Source organism: Leucopleurus acutus, assembly GCF_964270905.1.
Source record: "Leucopleurus acutus genome assembly, chromosome: 5".
Classification (NCBI taxonomy): Eukaryota; Metazoa; Chordata; class Mammalia; order Artiodactyla; family Delphinidae; genus Leucopleurus; species Leucopleurus acutus.
Window position 1 is genome coordinate 120,967,260 of NC_139147.1, and position 22,056 is coordinate 120,989,315.

A 22,056-nucleotide genomic window follows, 5' to 3' on the forward strand; every position below is an offset into this window, starting at 1 on the left:
TGGGAAGAAAGGAATCATAAGATCCAAGAAAATGATGAGAGGAGAGGTTGAATTATTAGAGAGCTGCTATGTGCTCGGGGCAATGCCAGATACTTCACTTACACGATCTCATTTAATTCTCACAGCCAAGAACTTCCTAAGTTCCGTTTCCCCTCTTGCCTCTCTGCACAGTGGCCAGTGACCTGAAACTACATCACTCCCTTGCTTAAAACTGTCAAGTTCTTCCTAACCTCACCTCATTCCACACCTTCCTTTCCTCACTGCACTGGAGCCACACTGACTGCTTTCCATTCCTCATCACACCAACACTGTTCCTTAACACAGCCATACTTGCAGCTCGCTGGGCCTGGAGCACTCAGTGCCCTATCTTCACACAGCCAGTCCTACCTTATTACTCAGTTCTCAGCTCAAACATTACCACCACTACGAGGCCCTCCTTGACTACCCTATCTAAAAGAGGCACCTCTCATCCACTTTCTGTCTCACTGCCCGCTTTTTGTTTTTCAGGACCTTGAACCACTGGAAATGATCTTGTTTGATTTTCTGTCTGGCTCCTCCCATTAAGATGTAAATTCCACGAGAAAGACCTTGTTCTATCATCACCATATACCCCCTGCGCCTAGAACAATGCCAGGTGTGCAGCAAATGCTCAGTTTGTTGATGAACCCTATAAAGGGGATGGTGCACTTGTGCTGATAAGGAAAGAGGCATCGTGACCAAGGCCACACAGCTGGGAAGTGATTGGCAGCCACGTTTTGCAACGAAGCAAAGTTGAAGGGAGGCTTTGCAGTCCGGGTATGGTATTATATTGTTCGGCCAAGTTCTGCTGGGCTACAAAATACAAAGAACTTGGTTCTCAAGGAGGCACTCAGCTTTTGTAAACTTTCTATCAAGCCCTGTAGGAGCTAATCTAGATTTCTTAAAGATGATCAAGGTCAGAAATTCTTCTTTAGAAATCACATTCCACCCAAAATATCCAAAAAGCTCTAAGGTCTTGAGGTCTGACAACTAGACTCATTAATACATGAGATGAAGGAAGTGATTATGTCTAATATCTTGTGTCTTCGCCTCAAGTCTTCCTTCTTGCCCTGGACAGTGTTTGGGTCAGAAATAAGCATCTGTACAGATCAATGAGAAATATCATTTTAGCCACGATCAGATATTTTATCATGTTTACCTTGTTGTCTTCAACACATTCTGCAAGGAAAGAACTAAAAACTTCAGAGAAAGTGGGGAGGGAAAAAAAAAAGCACTACAAGGCAATCAGAAGAGGTAAGGAGGTCAGGCAAGTCCTCTATTTTCTCCAAAAGTACATTATATCGTCCTCCATATTCAACAAAAGGGTCTGTTTCAACAGAGGTAAAACACCTTCCACGCAGACATGAGTTTTGCAAGGTCTTCAAGGGCCTTTGGATCCCCAATGGGTGCATGTAAGGACATCAAGATAAACTGACAAAAGGCCAAAGTCTAGGATAAAGAGGGGTAGGTACTAGTATACTCAGGCACTAAAAATAACTTGAAGGCTTTTTTCCCTTTATTCCAAGGACGTATGAGGTACAAGGAAAGCCATGATGTGGTGACCTCTGTAGCTAAGTAGTTTGAATTCCATTGTGATAGGCTATGGTACCTGAAGAGAATCATTTGAACTATTCACTGAGTAGGACAGTATCAGTGTATGTGCCGTGACTGTTAATCATGAAGACTATTATAAGATAAGCTGTTCTGGAAATACACGGACACAGATCAAGTAGAGTTCTGCAACTTGTTGTGAATGGTACCATAAGCTCTGAAACATACAGCAGGCAGAGTAATTCTTTATCTTAGCACCAAAACTTTCTCTCGTTCTTCATATATTGTTAGTCACCATTTTATTATGTAATAGAAAAAGAATACATTAGATTTCATAATACATGCAAATGAAGAATATTCTGACAGGTTTCGACAAGTTCCACGTCAGTCAAGAGAACAGGTAAAAAGATGATTCCCTGCTTAAAGACGTTCTCTAACATATGCCTACTATTTGAGTAAAATTAAGCATGCTCTTAGGGCAAGCAATTCACAATTCAACAGGTACTTGTAGACACTGATGCCTCTTGAGAAGTACTTGAGTGATACTTCTGCTTTGTGGCACACATATATAGTATTTGGCACAGACTCGGACATGCTGCTGCTTTTTCTGGAGAGGACACATTCTTAAAGTAAGATGGATATATCAGGAGAAGTTAAGGATAAGCACCCTATGAAATACATAAGGTACATATGTGATCTTGAAATTTAGAGTTGAAATTCCCATTAGCTAAATGTTGTGATTAGAGACTATAAAGATTAGAAAACCTACTCAGAACACCTTTTCGTTTTTGATACCACACTACACCCTGTAAGGGAGGCTTGTATTAGGCCCAGATGGCTAACTTTCCCAGAAGTGAGTGAAGAGTTTGACACATCCTTTATTAAAACTTTAGCATGGGGTCTTCCCTGGTGGCGCAGTGGTTGAGAGTCCGCCCGCCGATGCAGGGGACACGGGTTCACGCCCTGGTCCGGGAAGATCCCACATGCCGCGGAGTGGCTGGGTCCGTGAGCCATGGCCGCTGAGCCTGCGCGTCCAGAGACTGTGCTCCGCAACGGAACAGACCACAGCAGTGAGAGGCCCGAAAACTTTAGCATGGCTAAAAACCAACCGAAAAGCATCTTCCTAAATGCTGTTTAACAAACTGCTCACACCCAATAGCTATTGCAGCAATGAAACAAAATATGCTGAAAGAAAAATCATCTAATAGCAACTTCATGTAACAGGACTATTTAAGCTGCTTAAGGTAGCCAATGGATAGTGAGGTGCTTGTTTCGATTTCAATGTTTCAGCTATATGGAGAACGAAATAGTGTTTTTAAGCAAAGTTTCGCTCTTCTAGATTCATGTTGTTGCAGCTGCTGAGAACTCCAAAGATCATTACAAATGTCCTGAAAGGTATTTTACTACAAAGCCATTACTTCTGAGTAGAATTTAAAGTGTAATTTCCTTTTCAAATTCTATATAGTTTCAGCTCTCCTTTCTAAAAGTAGTTTTAGGGTACATTTCTTATTTCTGCATAATCTGAAAATACAAATCGTAACTTGCAAATATACACAAAACACAGGAGTTCAATTACCCTCACATCACTAACCCTCTTTTTGGTCTTCCCTCATGCTGTTCTCTGTCCACACGTTCTGTGAATATCGCATACTGTTGCTCAGCTCTGGTAACTGGTATAGCTTTTCTTTGTTTTAACTTTGAACTTGGTCAAAGAATCCAGTGAGTGCTTCATCCTATTTTATACTATTTTCCAGGCTCTTTCCACCATATACCCTATTTAAGCTGTTTACATTTGGATTTTGCTTTATGAGCTTCCTTTCAGGAACTTTGGTTAGGGGAATTCCATAATAATAAATGACAATTTAAAAAGTATCTTTAAAAACCTGCTTAATGAAAATGTTTTTCTCAAAGGAGATCAAGAATTAAACGTCATCTATAAGACTTGGCAGCAAATTATGAAGTGATATTCAGTGTGCAACAAAGCAACATATCCCCAAGTGTAAGTCCACAAAATCTGTTAACTAAATACAAATGAAGTACACAAATGTGTCTTTTAAAGGTACCAGTACTACAGAATTGTAGTGTTGATCTATTTTTAGTTAAAAGATGTTCCCATCACTAGTGTCCAGGAATACTGAAAGTTTATTAAACTACCACCGCATGACAACTACACGCCAGTCATTTACATGTGATTTCATCCTTAAAATAAACAGGCAAGGTTATTGCCATCTTATAGGCAAGAATAGATTCCAAAGGATCACACAGCTAATAGTGGGGAGGAGCTGGTATTCAAGTTCAAATAAGTTCAAATATAAGGCCACAGACCAGCCTCTTCCTCTTCCTCCATTATGCTATGCCACATCTCAAAAAGTAGGGCTTCCCTGGTGGTGCAGTGGTTGAGAGTCCGCCTGCCGATGCAGGGGACACGGGTTCGTGCCCCGGTCCGGGAAGATCCCACATGCCGCGGAGCGGCTGGGCCCGTGAGCCATGGCCGCTGAGCCTGCGTGTCCGGAGCCTGTGCTCCACAACGCGAGAGGCCACGACAGTGAGAGGCCCGCGTACCGCAGAAAAAAAAAAATAAGTTCTTTATTCCAAACAGTTTCATGCTCTGTGTTTTCTAATAGGAAAAAATAACTTAAAAAAATTAAAACAAGTTTTTTTTTTCCTTTGTGGCAAAATGAGTGTCTTGTCTAAACACTGAGTATACTAAATGCCAGAATTTTAGTTTCCTTTTCATCAGGCAATAAATAAGCTAAAAAAGCATTTGAGTATGGTCATTTATATTAATACACTACAATTTCAAAACCACATATGCTTTGAAAGTGTATTTTGCACCCCATGCTATGATATGTTGATGTGAAATCATATCATACATAATCATTTAAAGAGAACACAGCACAAAAGTGATAAAAAAAAGTCAGTGGTTGGCAATATATACTTGGTATTACTCTGTTTTCTTTTTTTAAGTTTGTACTCAAAATAGAAAATGCTAATGTGCCATTTGCAGAAAAAACTTCTCAAATTCTGTAAGAAAATATAGAAATTTTAAAAGAAAAAGTAGGCTTTAAAAAAGAACCAATGCACGTGCTACCACATGGATGAACCTGAAGGGACATTATGCTAAGTGAAATATGCTAGGCACAAAAAGACAAGTTCTGTATGATTCCACTTACTTGCATGCAGTATCTGAAGTAGTCAAACTCACAGAAAGTAAAAAATGGTGGTTGCCGGGTGTGGGGATGGGGGAGTAATGTTTAAGAGGGACACAGTTTCAGTTTTGTATCATGAAAAGTTCTGGAGACAGGTTGCATAACAATGTGAACATACTTCACACGACTAAACTGTACACCCAAAAATGGTTAGGATGGTAAATTTTGTTATGAGTATTTTACCACAATTTAAAAGATTTTAAAGGAACCAATAAATTATTTTTAATGTGATAATGATACTGTGGTTATGTTTTAAAAAAGAAAACACTTAGAGACATTTAGAGACTAATAACTTGGTATTTGCAGACCGATGGGTACTAGGAATGCTCATCCTATTATTCTACTTTCATATATGTTTGAAAATTGCCTCCATAAAACAGAACAAACTCTCTTTAAAAAGTGGAACCAATAAGGAACTAAAATTTCCTTATCAAAAAAATCATCTAGGGCTTCCCTGGTGGCACAGTGGTTAAGAGTCCGCCTGCCGATGCAGGGGACACGGGTTCGTGCCCCGGTCCGGGAAGATCCCATGTGCCGCGGAGCAGCTGGACCCGTGAGCCATGGCCGCTGAGCCTGCGCGTCCAGAGCCTGTGCTCCGCAACGGGAGAGGCCCGCGTACCACAAAAAAAAAAAAAAAAACATCTATCATGACAATATTTTATTATGGTTTAAACATGTAAAATGTAGTAACATTTTAGCTATAACTGATAAATATGACACATCACTTATTTCACTTGGGATAACGCTGCTGAAAACTAGATATTGTTTGCTGGGCTTACATTAGAAAAACTGTATGGAGAAAATTACATGAACAGTCTAAAGTTTGCTATGAAAACAACGTATTTTATTAAAGTAATTAAAAGTCAAAAAACAACAACAAAAAGGAAATTCCACAACCTTTGTTTGCAACTATATAATCTTTATGTAGAAAAACTATAAAGTGACAGTCTGGAAAGCAACTCCACAATAAACTGAATCCTTACATCAAGAGTAGTTAATTATGGAATCAGTTCACCCAAAAGAAATTGTCTTGCTATAGAATATTTCAGCTAAGCTGATTTCAACTGTATTATTCTCATTTCTGAAAATTTGTCTTTCCTGATATTTCAAATCACCAAAGATATAACGTACAAGACCCTGTTGAAGTCAAAGAATAAAACACAAAAATACTCCAAGCACAATTACATATAAAAATGAATGAGGGCATTTATCTACAGATCTACAAAACTATATAAATAACCAATTATACATATAATCCGTGTACACTGACGCTCCATGAGGTGGTACTGAATAAACACTGAGGCATTGAATTTTCAACACTGGAACATGGCTCACTCTGGACAGCAGCGCATTCCCACCTTTTAGTCCAGCATCACAACACATCCCCTGGGATCTGTATTTGTGTATCATCTAAGTCCTGGGAAGTTGATAACAAAATAAAGAAAAATGCCAAAAGGAAAATGAATTAAATACTCCCTAAAATCTATTCTAAAACATGCATGTGGAATATGAAGAAACCAAGCACTTCATGAGTTTTTACAGTCATATGTTCTTTAAACTTACACTAGTGTCTTCATTAGTACCTGCACTGAATTTTCTGTAGCTTTTCCACTAATATATAATAGAAGAGGAAAACAACAAAGCAAAAAGAAGCTCTTATTTTCTTAGAAAAGTGGTACTATTTATTTTTAAAAACAACTTTCTCTGCTAAAGAAATCACACTGTTGTGGTCATCAGAACAGGTTAAGTCACTTGGACAATACTTATTTCATGTCATTTTTAATAATCATATACTATTATCATGTCCATGTAATTTTTTCAGAACTTATACCACAATGGAGGCAAATATGGGCAGAATATTTCTAATAAACTATATTAGCTCACGATTAGAATTTCTTTAAAATATTTTCAAGTGATCAAGAATATTAAAGTTTGTGGGAAAAAATGTGAAAGTCATAAGCAAGTATTTCCTCCCTCTAAGTTCCTTTAATTGGGATAAAAGTCTCAGGAATGGTCTGCAATAAAGAAAAACTAGGTCAGTGTATAGTACTTTCTGCAAACTTTAGCAGAAATGCCAAGAACACTCTGAGCCAAATAAAAGTGATCTTTTGGGTCAGGGCTTTTTGTTTTAGTTCTTTAGTCTCTAACTTCTCAACATGTTGCAGTCCAGAAGTACCCATAAGCTTATTAACAATAATAAGGAAATACAAAGTCAAAGAAAAGATTCACAAACATGATTTACTTTCTCTCACCTGTCAAAGAATGAGAGATTAAGTGGTATTAACCTGGTAAGGAATCCCTGTGCATGTTAGAGAGTGAAGGGTTTAAGCCACGCCCTTTATAAAAAGAGTAGCCATCAGAGGATTTCCTCCTACATGTAGCTGTGGTGAGGATAACTGTCTATCACAGAGCTGAAACAGGGTATTTCCTATAACTGGATGGCCACACCTACAAACATTTTAGTCAACCTGTAGAAGTTTTGCTATCTAATTAAGTGTTCTTTAGACAGGAAACAGGAATAACATGCTATTATAAAAATATGGTAGAGAATATCTCCTCCCTTACAATTCACCAATTTCTGACCGTTAAGCTTTCACAGAATCCATGGAGAATTAAACACACTTACTCTGGATATTTTCTCATTAAGTTGGAAATAACCTATCTAACAATACCATTTGCAATTCCAGGGGAAAAAAACCCAATACAATCTAATACGAACATTAGCAAACTTCACAGAATACATATTCTACCAAGCCTACACAATCCCCACCCATCACCCGAAAGGAAGCCAGTCTCACCCACTCTAAGATAGATAAACGATGTTCGTTATATCTGGACGCAGATTAAAAGAACTGCTATGTCCCACTGCAGTAGAAAAAATACTAAATATAAGCACCCGAAACTGACCTAACAATTTCTACACACTCCTGCTTCTCCAGGATATTTTTTTAAAGAGAGAAAAAGAAGTACTCCTTGCAACTTGACTGGCAAAATCATTTCCTGACTTATCATTTCTAAGCCTATACTAGATACCAATGAATGACAGAGTGCCCGCAATCACCAGCAACTCAACATTGTTATTTCTGCAAAGAAAGGTAATTATATAAAATTCCATTCTCCCAGGCAATGAACAGGGGAGAAAAACATGCTCTTTAAAAATGGCTATATTTGTAGGTTTTTAAAAACCAGCACCAAATGTTCATGTTTAATTATTCTGAGCAACATTTAGTAATTAACACCCTAACAATACGGACAAACAAAAGAGTGCATGATAAGGGAATAACTTTCAAGCAATATTGCATGTTGATAAGAACCACTAAGTAAAATAATCTGATTGGCCCATTTCTACAGCTATTGTAGGTCTGCCCAGTTTGGCAATAACATGCCTCACTGCTCAGCTGATATTCCTACTCCTCAAATCATGAGTACAGCTTTTTTATTTTGTGACTAGGCAAGACTAAGTAAAACAACTTGAAAAGGTATTTTTAAAAAACAAGCTAACTCAAAACAATCCATTATTAGAACAGTTTTCTACTCTATTAAGAGGGGGGAAAAAAACATCAACCATTGTATAAAGTGCCTAAATGAAAAACTGAAAGCAAGATTCACAAATAGTAGTAGTGTCAGTTCAAGTCTACATAACCCTTTATTACATTATAGCAATATTATATTCAACATTACACAAGTTTTCTTATTTCTTCCTCATACTGCAATTTATTACCACTGTATTACAGATTTCAACTCTGCAAATGGTTTAAATCAACTTTTTGCACCTTTAATTTACAAACCATTGGATGTTAAGTTTCCTGAAAATTATTTTATTTTTAAATTTTACTTAAAGCTAAACCTAAAACTAAATTCTTTAAAAACAAACCAAAAAAAACCAACAAAGGTGCTTTACACTGAACCTTGTAGAAATATTCTGATACCAGTGTTTGAAAGACAGCCTACAGAGGGCTGTAAAAGGGTAACCTTCAAAAAAAAATTCTATGGCCAACTATTATTAGAAAACTTTTAAGTAAACTTTTCTAATGAGAGAAGATGAAATCGCAAGATGGAAATTTAATTTTTCCCTGAAAATAAGTAGTTGCTCAGGACACAGGTTAAGTCTATTGAAACCATATTGCTTCTCTGAAAAAAGAAAAAAATATTCTAACCAGGCATTGCATTAACAAAAGACTACACCACATTTGCCTAGTCTTTTGATCTCTGGGTACTAGTATTACTTAAGGGAACCTTACCAAAGAAACTGGTTGGCAAACCTACCAAATGTGAGTCTCAGGTCCCTAAATTTTGACAGTCATCTTAGTAAATATAAAACTTTAGCTACCTGAACAATGGAGCTTGTAAAGTGCATTAGGTATAAGAAACACAGCAGAAGTGCTAAACTCACTTAAGTAGGACTTTAAGGGACTTGATGTCATCGATAGGGCAAAAAAACAACGTTATAGTTTTCTGTTCAGATTTTATTTGAAATCTAATTCAAATTGTCAAAGCTACAAAAGGGGGGAAGACATCTGTATTATTTTTTGCTAAGTCACAACCATCCTAAAACAAAATATTACTACTGCCAGCAGATCCATTATACACATTTTTGATGAAGTTCATTAGCACAATAAAAATCTCATCTTGAGAAACAGCCACAATGAAAGTAATTTATACAATATAAAACAACGACAGGTCTACAGATGCAGTTACTTATGAGTTTACACATGCATTCACAAACAAAGAAAAACCCCAGGAATGCTCTTTCATTAGATTTTTTGTTTTTTTGTTTTTTTTTAAAAAACAGACCGTTCAGGCACAAAACAAAATCGCATTTCCAATAAGTGACAGCATCTTAAAAATTTATGTCAGTGTTTGTTTTTCTTTGACTTTTTATGAGACCTGTGTGGAGATCGGGACTGGGATCTGGATTTCTTCCCTGATTTTTTAGGGGATCTAGACCGTGATCGCCTAGACCTTTTAGGTGTCCTTGAACCAGATGGAGATCTGAGGAAACAAACAAAAACAATTTAACCAAAGTACTCATGTGATCAAAACTGACTATCCTTAAATTATCTAAAGTGATGTTTAAGAGAGCACAATGAAAGTCACTGAAATAAAAAAGGATGTAAACTTATCAAGTTTATGCTTTGCCTACCGTGTGCACACACACACACAGATTTTGTACTTCCTAGGCGCTGCATCAGTGATCATTGGTGGTATGCATGCTTAGAAAGACAGACTCCTGAGCCTTACTACTGCTCTACTGAATCAAAATCTCAAGAGGCAGGGACTGGGAATTTGCATTTTAACAAGCTCCCCAGATTATTATAAGCCGAAGTTCAAAATGGCATCCAAGATCATTCACAAACTTTTAAACGCAGCAGCTTTGCAGTCTATCTTCTTGAAGGGAAAAGAACCAACTACTGCAATATCATCTGAGGAAATCATTTAAGACAGCATAACTCTGTAAGTGCTATTCATGAAAATTACCAAAACAAATAATTATATATACATATATATAATTTTCATGAACACGTATATAAATATATGCACAAGCACCATTTAGAAAAAGAGACTTATCTGTTGTATAAAGATTTTACTAAAAATGGTTACAATAAAAACGTTTTAGGATAAAAACCAGTTTTAGCTCTCAGAAAAATTCTTCTATAAAACACTAGATAAATAAAACATTTCTGAACCACCTTTCTGGAACTAGGAGGAGAAAGGTATATAACACACTAAATTAAACACTGAAGAAATGGTATCTATGTCCATAAGTCTCTACCCAAGAACTTGCTAATAAGATTACTGTTGGGTGGGGAGGGAGAATGTATTTTTCTTTCAGCCTTGGCAAAAATCAAAGAATATTCTATAGAAGCTAAAGAACAGAAAGGAAAGGAAAGCAGCTATCCCTACTCCACAGGAAACTGATGTTTAAAATTCTTGGCTGGTCTTTCCTTGTTGGAAGCTTTCTCGTGCTTTAGTCATGACAAGGCTGGGGTGGTGAGATGGGAAGGAAGATTCTAAAATGAAAGTGTATCTGTTTGGTTTTCTAAAATCCTTTAAAAAATGGCTGCCAACCAAATTATTTTCAAAAGCTGGTGGAATGACAAGGAAACTGGCATTTCAAATATTACAAAAAAATGACTTGCGTTTACCTTTTGGCCTTTTTGCTAACATCTCTAGGAGAATCTTTGTGAGATGACCTGGACCGTGAGCTCTCTTTATGAGATCTTTCTGAACGCTCTGATCGCTCCGATTTTGGTGATGGGGATTTCACTCGTCTACCACTGCTACTGCGAGATGGGCTAGGGGACGTACTGTGTCGCCTTTTCCTATGGAACAAAGCCCCCAAAACATTCCATAAGTGAGCAAAGGATCAGGTATTCATTTTCCTTCTACTAAATTAGCTTTTAATTCCTACCAGCTTACACTATCTTTATTTTCACTAACCTTATTAATGTTATTTTCCAACAACATTCAAAGCCTTTTATACTAAGAACAAATAAGTCTTAAAGATAGGTTGATCTAGACAAAAACTGAATTCAACTAAATTAGATTTTCTCCTGCTCTAAGAAAGATTATTGGAACAATGGACCAAATTTCATAAAGGTCTCTGATTAGACAATCGTGCTTTTTAAAATGTTAATTTCCTGCTCTTGAAACCTTTTGTTGTTGTTTGATCTTGAAACTTTTACTGTAGTTAAGTATGAAAACGGGGCATCATGTAGGCACACTACTCTTAAATGATTGGGGATGAGGGGGGAAGGAAGAGGAAGAAGAAAATAAAGCAAAAGGAGAAATACTTTAACATTGGGGGAATATGGGTGAAGGATATCTGGGAATTCTTTATACTATTCTTGCAACTTTTCTATAAATCTGAAATTATATCAAGATAATAATAGAAAACAAAAAAGTGATAGATTTACTACTTAACCAATTAGTATAACTGTTATTTGTAACTATATGTAGGGTGACTGAGCCAAATTTTTTTTCTTGGCATTTGTTTGGTTTTTATTAGGAAAACCTCAATTCTGTTAACTGAAGTAATTTTCTCTACTAATCAGAGATTTAGGAACTGTGCAAGTAAGGAATAAAAACTAAAAGAGAAATGATTTTGATTAGAATAAAGCCTTAAAGTGAGGACCAAGTCCCTATGGCCTATATACACAAACTCCCTTTACAAACAGGACCAGGAGACTCAAGTTTACAGATATCAGCCTCAGCACAGAAGAAAAGCTTATATTGGAGGCAACAGGTAAGATCTAGCAAGTTGTTTAGTTATTTAAGCCTTAGGTTTGATACCTAATACGGTAACTGAATTCTTGCACCGAACTAAGGCTAAGGTACCATACGAACCATGTAAAGGGATGATGTCCCAGATAACTAAGCCAAGTGCCAACTGACTGCCCCATTTCTCAGCTAATTCTGCCTCCTGCAGGCAGAGGCCAAACATGTTTACCACACACACAAAAATACTTTTCCAGTTTGTTGGCACCAGTGATGAAAATATTACAAAATGAAACATGATTCCAAATCCTGAAACCAGTATAGGCATTAAATGAGAAATGTTATACCTTTCTTTCCTTGTTGGAGTACACTCATCCTTTTCCTTCTTGTCTTTGGATCGAGATTCCAATTTTTCTTTATCCTTCTTATCTCTTTCTCGTTCTCTTTCTAATTCTTTCTCTTTCTCCTGTTTTTTTTTTTTTTTAAAGAGAAAGTATTTAGCCATTAAAAACACCAACCTGGTTAATCTCATTTATGAAACAATATTGCCTCTTCTAGTTAACTATTTTTTAAATTACTACTGAAGGTATAACTATTTTTTTAAAATACCTACTCTTCCAGAAAACCAGTCATTTCTTCTACTCTTCTACTTATACTGTGATGCTATTATTACTACTATTACTGTGATAATAGTGATGCCAGTGACAGCAGCTAAACATTTTCTGAGTGCCTACCACAGGCCAAGCAATTAATAAACAATTTTCCATATACCATTTCATGTAATTCCTCGAAACATGCCTAGGAATAGCATTATCCTCACTCTAGAGATGAAAAATGAGACTCAGAAAGGCTAAGTACCATGCCTGTGGTCATACAGGATGGTGAAGTCAGGATTTGAGCCAAAGCTCCAGAGCCAGGGCTCTCTTAGCTACTACCTAGAGTGCTGTCCCTCCACTTGAAAAAACAATTGGAAAAAGCTAACAGAACAATGACCTTTCCAACTCAGACTGCAATAAAATTGTCAATAGTGATTCTAATGGTACAGCAAGTTGATTTAATCAAAGGAAAGCCCTTACAAAGTAATATGTTGAAAAGGAGAAAGAGCTATTCACAATACTCGTCCATCAGAAAATACTATACTATCAGAAAATACTATTAAAATACTAATAATACTCAATACTAATACTATTGAGAAACAAGTACCAATCATATTGGAAATGTTAAATCCTAATTTATAAAAGTACAAACTGACTACATGACTATATAATTATATAAACCAAAAAATAACTTACTTGCTTATCCCCAACTGCTACAACTGCCACTTCTCACTTGAAATTATGATTTCTATTGATAATTAAAGGAGTGGCTATAGACAATGAACCCACAAAGCCAACTTAGCTTTCCACTAACAGGAATTAAATTTCTCTATGATTTGTATGCATCAAGAAAGCTAACTGATATCTGATAAAAAGCCTACATCAGATGCTGGCACATGTTTTCCATAAGGGCCAGGTGGTGAATATTTTCTTTGTGGGCCACAACCAGTCTACTCTACCGCTTTAGTTGCCACAGTAGATAATACACAGATAATAAGTGAAGGGGTATGGCTGTGTTTTAATAAGTTTATTTACAAAAATGAGGTGATGGCCATAGTCTGCTGACCCCTAGCATGTACCTTCAAAAAGTACATTCTTCCCTCCAATTACAACGATGGAATGCAAGGAGACTAAAATGGTAATACATGTATTACTACATTAGACCCAGTGGGCATCTCAAGGTGTAGTCTTCCATGCAGATCAAACATCTACCACCATCTCCAAAGGGACTCATGGGGCTCAGACACATAACATCTTTTTTAAAAAAAAAAAAAAAAAAAAAAAAACTCATTTATCTTTTTTCCAAATACAACATACTGAGCACAAATTTAAAAAGTGATGCTGAGGAGACTGACTTCCTCTGGTGGCCGGTAGGATACATTTTCCTGATTGACTCTTTCATAGGAATCAGACTACAGTTAAAACACTCAAGATATTTTAAACATTTTAATTCAATAATAAAGAGTTAATATAGCTATTATCTAATTCACAAGCCTGCAAAATTGGGACTTATCAACCCAGTTTTACAGAGTAAAAGCAGGTTTCAGTGACGTGCCTGGGAGTGCACAGCAGACAGTGGCACCAGGAGTCCACAGTGTTGTACAGCAACAAGCTGCTTTACCACACTGTTGTGCTCCCGTCACCATTAATAGGTTTGTATGATTTTAAGCTCCCTTCTAGTTGTTTCTATTTCTCTCTATAATCTTTTATTTGTAATGACAGTCAAGATATAGGTAAAAATTAATAGCAGTCCCGATAAAATTCCTAGGTTCTTTCAACAATTATCATGTAGGCCTCCTTGTTCTGAAATTCTCTGTATATCCCTAAACACTTTTTTATGTATAAGAATACGAGGTCCCTCAAAAGCTTAGAATTCACAGATGAGATATTCTACCACTTGCTGTCCCTCCATGGACACAATGGAAAAGGAGTCCTAAATGAAATTCCCAAACCCTAACAGCATCTCTGACTCTGTGCTACTTCTCAGGGTTCTTGGTGTCTCACTGTCACAAATGTGACTCTTTCTATAGTATCTTCCAGTTCTGAAAGCATGTTCTTAGCAGGATTTCATGCTCCACAGGTAGTATCAGGAATAAAATAGTGTGCTGTTGCCCTAAGACTGCTTTCCACACTGAAATAACTGTAAAACGTCAAGTTTCAAACATTCCGAATTAGCTACCAATATTCAGCATGTAGACAAAGGATATAATTTAAATATTCTTTTCCTTAAATATGCCAATATATCAATATTGTAGGCAGTCAAACAAATAACTCTGGAAAATGCATATTACTGCGTATACTTATTCCGTACTCGCTGAAGAAGTTTATCTCTGTAGTGTTCTACTTGTTCCTGAAAGCTCTGGCCTGGTTTTTTAGGTCTTTTTCCAGATTCCAATTCATCTTGAAACTTCATAACTTTGAGCTGTGAAATAACACATATTTAAAATAAATCTTTTTATCACTATAGCTTCTCAAGGAGTGCTTTGCTCCTTTAAAAAAAACTCTCTTCTTTGAAACAAGTGTATAAAAACGAAAAGCATAAGTATAGCAACATAAAACATAAAAACATACAGTAACCGATTAAGGACTCAGTCAAAATATAACATCAATGTGTAACTCCCTCATCGGAAGGCCACTTGTCAGACAAGCCCAACTATGCAGAATTCAAGTAATCAGACATTGGTCCACGTGCTCTCTGCACAGCCACACGAGATGACTTGACAAAAATGACTGTTCTAATTTGTGGTAAATCAGTTTAAGAGGTTCCAAGAGTCAAACAACAGACCTGAATGCTACTTTGGTGAAAGAAAGGCATTCCTAGAGCACCTTTTGAAGATCATTATAAAATCCCTAGCTACAGTTCCTGCTGATGTGGCCTAACTCAGGCACAAGCACAAGTCCAGGGCGCCCAGAAAACAGGTCACAAAGGGTCCCAACTCAAAAGACAGTAGCCCATGGAATGGCTTGTTAGCCATCTATCCCCTGGCTGCCCTGGGACAGTGCCAAGTATATCACCTTTCCCCTCAACTATTCACTCTTTCCTCAGGGATGAGGGCAGAAAAGGGATCTTTCTACTTCAACAACAAAGAAGACCCTTCACCTGGCTCCCCACCTAGTGTTCCACTCCTCCAACCCTTATTGTTAGAAACGGAGACAACAGCAGAATGAGAAAAGAAAATGCCAGCCTAGGCACTGCTCTAAGCAGAATCTGAAAGATTAAGAACTTGCTTCCAGTAAACACTGTAATTTATGGCTGCGTGTTTTCTAAGTGCTTTGCAGAGAATGTCAATATTTTATAACACAAATCCTTTGGTTTTTATTAATCCTGTGGTAAAAAAAGATTCCGCTACAGACATCTTTAATACGACACATGTGGGGAAGAAAAGAGCTTTTAGAAAGAAAAACTACACAATAAATATACATTATACATACTATATATCCTATAGTATATAATAAAACTAATTAGAACTTAATTCTTTATTTAAGGGTTTTCCAATAAAAAGGTACTCACTGAATTCTAAATTCAGAAACTGACATTTGAATTTAGGGGCAGAGAAGAGAGCGCGCATGAATAAAGCTCATGAGCCCTGAGTTCTAGTTCAAATTTGCCACCAGTTGTGGACCTTTACTCCACACGACTAAATCTCAGAGTAAATAAGGGAGAAGAATAGATAATTCTATAACAAACCCAAGATCTACATTTTAAAATCAGGATTTGGCTCACGTCCAAATCCCAATTGCGATAGGGTAGCCACTACGAGAGTAGGATGAACCACCGCTGAGTATCTAACAAAGAGAGAGGCCAGATTCTCAAAGAACATATAAAGTAGGGAAATGTATATATATAAGGTGTGTTGCTATGTGCACCTCTGTGTATGCATGTATAGCACAAATCAGTATACACATATACAGTGTAGAACCATCCAAATTAACAAAAGTTGTATCACATGGTTTTCTTTCAAGTCAATAAGAAAACAGAACATTTAGAAACAGTCTGTTTTGGCATTTATAAGAGGGTAATTCAATTATCAAGAAAATAGATTTTTTATTGAACTCAATCTTTGTTTCTACTCCAATAGATCCATCAGGTCAGTAAGGCAGAGTTCAGTAAGACTGGGAGAAGTTCTGAGAGTTAAGGGCCATGTGCAGCTTGAAAAAGGTCCACAGGTGAGCACATTCACTGATAACACAACATCTTATTCCCCTACAATTTTATAAAGAATGTATATGAATATACCTCAGGAAAAATGAATCAACTTACTAACTCTGAAAATCCCTCCTCTCTACTTAAAATTGACATCACACTGATTCTGTGTAAGGCTGAAACAAAACGTTTTCTCTATTAACTTTCTGGCTTGGTGATATCGAGAAAGAGGTGGGCAAGAACTTGTGCCAGCCCAGCAGTGAGTAAGTGGAGAAGTGGAAATTAACGTGGTAGGTATTATAAGTTAGTAAGAGGAAAAGCACTGACAACCAGTAGGCATATAAAATACTGTTAAATGAACGGACAGAGTATTAAAATTCACCCTCACGTACACTTTTGAGATTCTGGACTGACTGCTACACGACTGCTAATATTTACTGGGAATGTTCTACCACCTTGGGGCAAGAAATAAGGAAGGCTCCCATTATACAACCCTCCCCTCACTGACGTGTCTGAATACCTTTGGTAATTTTAAAAAGGCACTATAATAGAAAAGGGAATGGAGAGAGAGAAGTCTTGAGAGTTTGGATTCCCGCAATAAGTTATTCCCCTTCTTATTGTTAAGCCCCAATCAACATCTACTCTCTCCCCATCACTTGTGCAGACACTGAAAATGAGCCTACTACAGTACCACGTATACATAACTTGAACGTGTCAGAAAATATCTCACTTTTTTTGTTACATACTATTTATGCTCAACATGTGATGGATTTCATAATGCGAGATATAATCTATTCATTACATCAATATCTGCAGAGGATCTCCTATGTGCCAGGCACTGGAGATATGATGATGAACAGACAACAGACATGGTCCCTTACTCTTGCAGAAATCACAGCCTAGTGGGGAACACACTAAACAAGCAAGCAAGAAAAAAAAAAAAATACACACACCACAACACATGTAAAATCGTAACAGAAAGACAGAAGAGATGCTTGAACTAAGAGGCCTGAAGGAAGACAGCTGGTATGAAGGTTTCCAGGCAGAGAGGGAACAGTATGGACCAAGGTATGATTCTAAGAGGAAGCACAGTTTGGTGGGAAAAGTGAAAGGCGGCCAGTGTAGTGTAGTTTAAACTTCAATGCAATACTAACCTCAATTTCACGGAGTTTAGCTCGTTTTTCCTCACTCATTTCAGAGTACTTAGAGAACTTGGACTCAGTCATTTCTTCTTTGATTGGATTAGAGTACAAATGATGTTCTTCAGACTTGGAACTTTGAGTATCTTCTTCATCTTCACTTTCTTCTTCTTGACTTTGGAAATAAATAAGCAGAATACATTGTATGTCACGACAGCAAGGAAAAAAATTACATTTTACAGTACAGCTTTTTGATTTTTCACTGCCTTAGAGCTTAAATAATGTTAACAAAACATAAGAGAACAATTCATCACTAAAACATTTTTTACTAAATATCTGATCAAATAACAATTTTATAAAACTCTTATGTTTCCTCCATAGAAAAAATGTGAGCTTCAACATAATCACACTTCTAAAAATTCTGCTTATGTTAATGTTATTTCTGTGGTTTTCATTCTGCCACAAACTTTCCTTGCAACAGTTAAATGAAATGACTAATCAATCAGTGATTTCTGCATACTTCATAGTTCAGAGTGATTTCATGATGGTTAATGTTTAAAAAGCCTAATGTTTACCCTTCCTTCAGCAGAGCCTGTAAGCTAGAGAATACATAAGTTTGAGTCACAGAGTTTCTATGCAGCAAGTAAAAGACCTTATCTAATTAACACATAACCCTAAGAACAAAACAGTGTATTAATTTTAAATTTTAGCACACATTAGTATTCATGTCATAGTTGATTATGAAAGTTGTATTGGTTCTATGTCAGATAAAAAGAAAATGATAAACTAAGTGACTACCATAGCTAAGGATACAACAAAGAAAAATTCTCCTGTCCTTCCAGAAGCAATCGAGTAGAAACAGACAGGGGAGCAACTATGACAAGCTGCTCATCATTGCCAGGATAGGATTAACAAATGTTCTTCAATGTTCTTGAAGCACAAAGAATGATGGGACTTAAAAAAAAAAAAGGTTGTATGCTCTGGGACTGGGCCTTTTGAGTGTAAATGTTGGATCTGGGCAAAACAAGTCTTCCATGTACAAACTCAAAATGTTTATGTATATACAAACAAAATTCCTCATAAACAATACTGTGATATGAACATTACTGGCACAGCCTAGAATATATGGCATTTTCCCTTAATATTTGAACCTGATAAGCCCTTATATATTGGTATTTGAGTACTAACTACCCTCTACCATGAATAAGAGAAGTTCTTTTAGTATATATTTAAAACTATTCATAATAATATAAAAACAATTATAACCAAATCCTTTCCAAATAAAATTTTAATTATTTTAGAGTCACACACTGAATGAGAAAAATTTAAGCAAGGTAGATAAAAATAGAGTACTAGCTTTTTAATTTCTCATTTAAAGGTCCTTTCTAGAATACTAATAAAATGCTTTTCACACTTTATACTCTCAGAGCCCCACAAATCATTAGTAGCACATATAGGCACAACTCAATACAATACTCAGGTGACGAAAAAAAGAGGAAAAAGTCAAAACCAACGATTAAAAAACATATTCTTTTCGGAAATAAACTTTTACTTAATATTTCTCATTAATTTGTCAGAAACTTCCTAAATGCAGTTCTTAGCTAATTTTTTAGAAGAACGAGAATTTCTTGTTTTATGGTGCAAAATAGTTTTACAAGTGTCTCAGATGCTTTTAGTGGTTAAAGTGTGTGTGTGTGCGTGTGTGTGTGTGTCTGTGTGTGTGTGTAAATACAGATTATTTACTGAAGGATTATTCTGGAAAGAGTTAATCAACAAAGATGCAACACAGCTAATGAAACTGTGTTATCTATTCAATGGAGATTACTTAACCAATTCCAGCCTGTTATTTACAATTTTTTCAAAAAAAATTTTTTGCAATTTGAAATATTCCTTGATAAACTTCCTTGTACACTTATCCGAATGCTTGCTTTCAACCACAGATGAATACAGAGCAGATAAACATATGGACTAACATGGAATAACAAAACCCATGACACTTGAGTGAAAAACATGGGTCACAGAATAGTATGTACAATAGTACATAATTTATGCTTTAAATAGATATGCATGCTTTTATACATACAGAGAAAGAATATAGGTGGCTAGACACTAAACACTAATCATATTATTTAAGACTTTTAAAATGAACTACACTACAATTTGAGAATTTAAAATACACACATACTTTACAGCTGCTATTTAAATTTTGTAAGGCCTGAGTGATCTGTTCTAATTGGCTTTGACTTTAGCTCTTAGTTACCAGTTCTAGGTTCAGATCTCATCACAGCCTCATCTTGCTCTTCTTGTAAAGAACTGGAAATTCAAGACCAAACCCATACAGAATTCATTACAAACGAATTAAATTACTATTGGAACTTTTCTCCAAAGCATTAGTAGTGCTATATATATTTTTTAATCACCCTTCTGCCGCAAAGACAATAATTACTAGTGTCAAAAAGCAGCTCCAGGGCTTCCCTGGTGGCACAGTGGTTGGGAATCCGCCTGCCAATGCAGGGGACACGGGTTCAAGCCCTGGTCCGGGAATATCCCACATGCCGCGGAGCAACTAAGCCCGGGAGCCACAGCTACCAAGCCTGTGCTCTAGAGCCCGCAAGCCACAGCTACTGAAGCCCGCGTGCCTAGAGCCCGTGCTCCACAAGAGAAGCCACCACAATGAGAAGCCCGTGCACCGCAACGAAGAGTAACCCCCGCTCACTGCAACTAGAGAAAGCCTGCGCACAGCAACGAAGACCCAATGCAGCACCCTGACCCGCCCCCGCCCAAAAAAAGCAGCTCCTTGGTAAAAAGGCATTTTGGATTCAGCCACTAGAGAGCAGCAGTGAGGCGCAAGAAAATTTCAAGGACCAGAAAGCAGTAATATGTGAAAAAGTATTTTTCCCTGTTTTCAAAAAGTTATTTTCATGTTATCATGACTTATTTGGAGCTCCTAGGAAAAATCAAAAATATAAATTATATTTTCAGTGATCCGTGCTTCACTGTATGAATGTACAATTACCATCAACACAAAAATGCTTTCACATTTCAAACATTAACATAAATACCAAATTCAATGCAAAAAAATTAGCACCTTTAGAAACAAAACCACTTGAACAATATTTGGGTTCTGCAATGGCTTTTCTACCCTTCCCTTCCCTTAAATAATTATTTTATGAATACACATACTCATTTTAAAAAGCAGTGATTCTACAATGGTGAGAGATGTTACTAATGATGGGACTGCAGACATAAAAATGAAAACAAACTGGACTGTTTCCAATTCCTGTACTCCTAAACAGCCTCAGAGAGGTACTTCCATCAGCGAACCACATCTATATTTTGTAAACATGTTGTCATAATCATTGCTGACTTGTTCTGATCACACTGTTTCTGGAAAGACATCACCACTGCCAAGTTTTCTTCCTCATACCAAACTGTTTCCACAAATGCTGATCAATCATATTGCCTTAAATCTAAATGCTAACACCCACTTATTAAATCCACACAAATGCTCAAATTGTGCTGGGACACAAAGGGACTTTTCCTTTTGTGCACTCTTCCATATGAAAACAATAAAAGAAGATTTAAAAAAAACCCCAAAACCCAGAAACCTCTGCTTTGATGCCATCTCTTTCCCTATTAAAAAAAAATTAACTTTTTTTGCAATGATTTTTAAAGGTGTCAAGTGCTATCTTAAAAAAAAAAAAAAAACTATCAGCATAAACTTGCAGGAGAATTTGGGAGCAGGAATTCCTATAATCACATTCAGTGTTAAACTCAAAATCAACCGGGGGTAATTACCAAAGAGCAAAACTGAAACTATAATTTCTCCATAAAATAAAGGTAAAATGGTTTTTTTCTTTTAGTTATGCTTAGTTCTTCTGAGGTGTTAACATTTAAATAACATAACGGTCATAATGGTCATAATGCATTATTTTTCTTAGCAATGCACAATCCCCCCCAAAAAGGAGCATAACCTTCCCATTCACATTTTAAAAAACACTTTTTGTGGAGCCAAAACAATACTTGATGACAAAGATTTAAAATAAATGCAGTCGACCGTTTAATAACTACAAAGTAAGAATGTATAACCTAGCATAGGAAAACAAACTCAAAAGCAAAGTGAAACCAGATGCGTCAAAACCAGAAAGCAAAAGCTCTTTATTCACTGGAAAAACAATGAA

At 36.5% G+C, this 22,056-nt stretch overlaps 1 protein-coding gene across 5 annotated transcripts in view; it reads right to left on the bottom strand.

Moving 5' to 3' along the window:
• Nucleotides 1-5,506: 5,506 nt before the first annotated feature.
• U2SURP (U2 snRNP associated SURP domain containing) overlaps nt 5,507-22,056 on the bottom strand; it is a 55,548-nt gene continuing 38,998 nt past the window's right edge. For 4 of the 5 annotated variants that reach the window (XM_082839798.1, XM_082839796.1, XM_082839797.1 and 1 more), the window contains 5 exons: nt 17,891-18,050; nt 14,904-15,014; nt 12,344-12,462; nt 10,925-11,101; nt 5,507-9,770 (listed from right to left, as the gene is read on the bottom strand). In XM_082839798.1, the coding sequence (XP_082695924.1) occupies nt 9,632-9,770; nt 10,925-11,101; nt 12,344-12,462; nt 14,904-15,014; nt 17,891-18,050 (706 nt within the window). In that variant the 3' untranslated portion in view covers nt 5,507-9,631. The remainder of the gene's footprint in view (nt 9,771-10,924; nt 11,102-12,343; nt 12,463-14,903; nt 15,015-17,890; nt 18,051-22,056) is intronic. The other variant, XM_082839799.1, reaches the window with a different exon arrangement.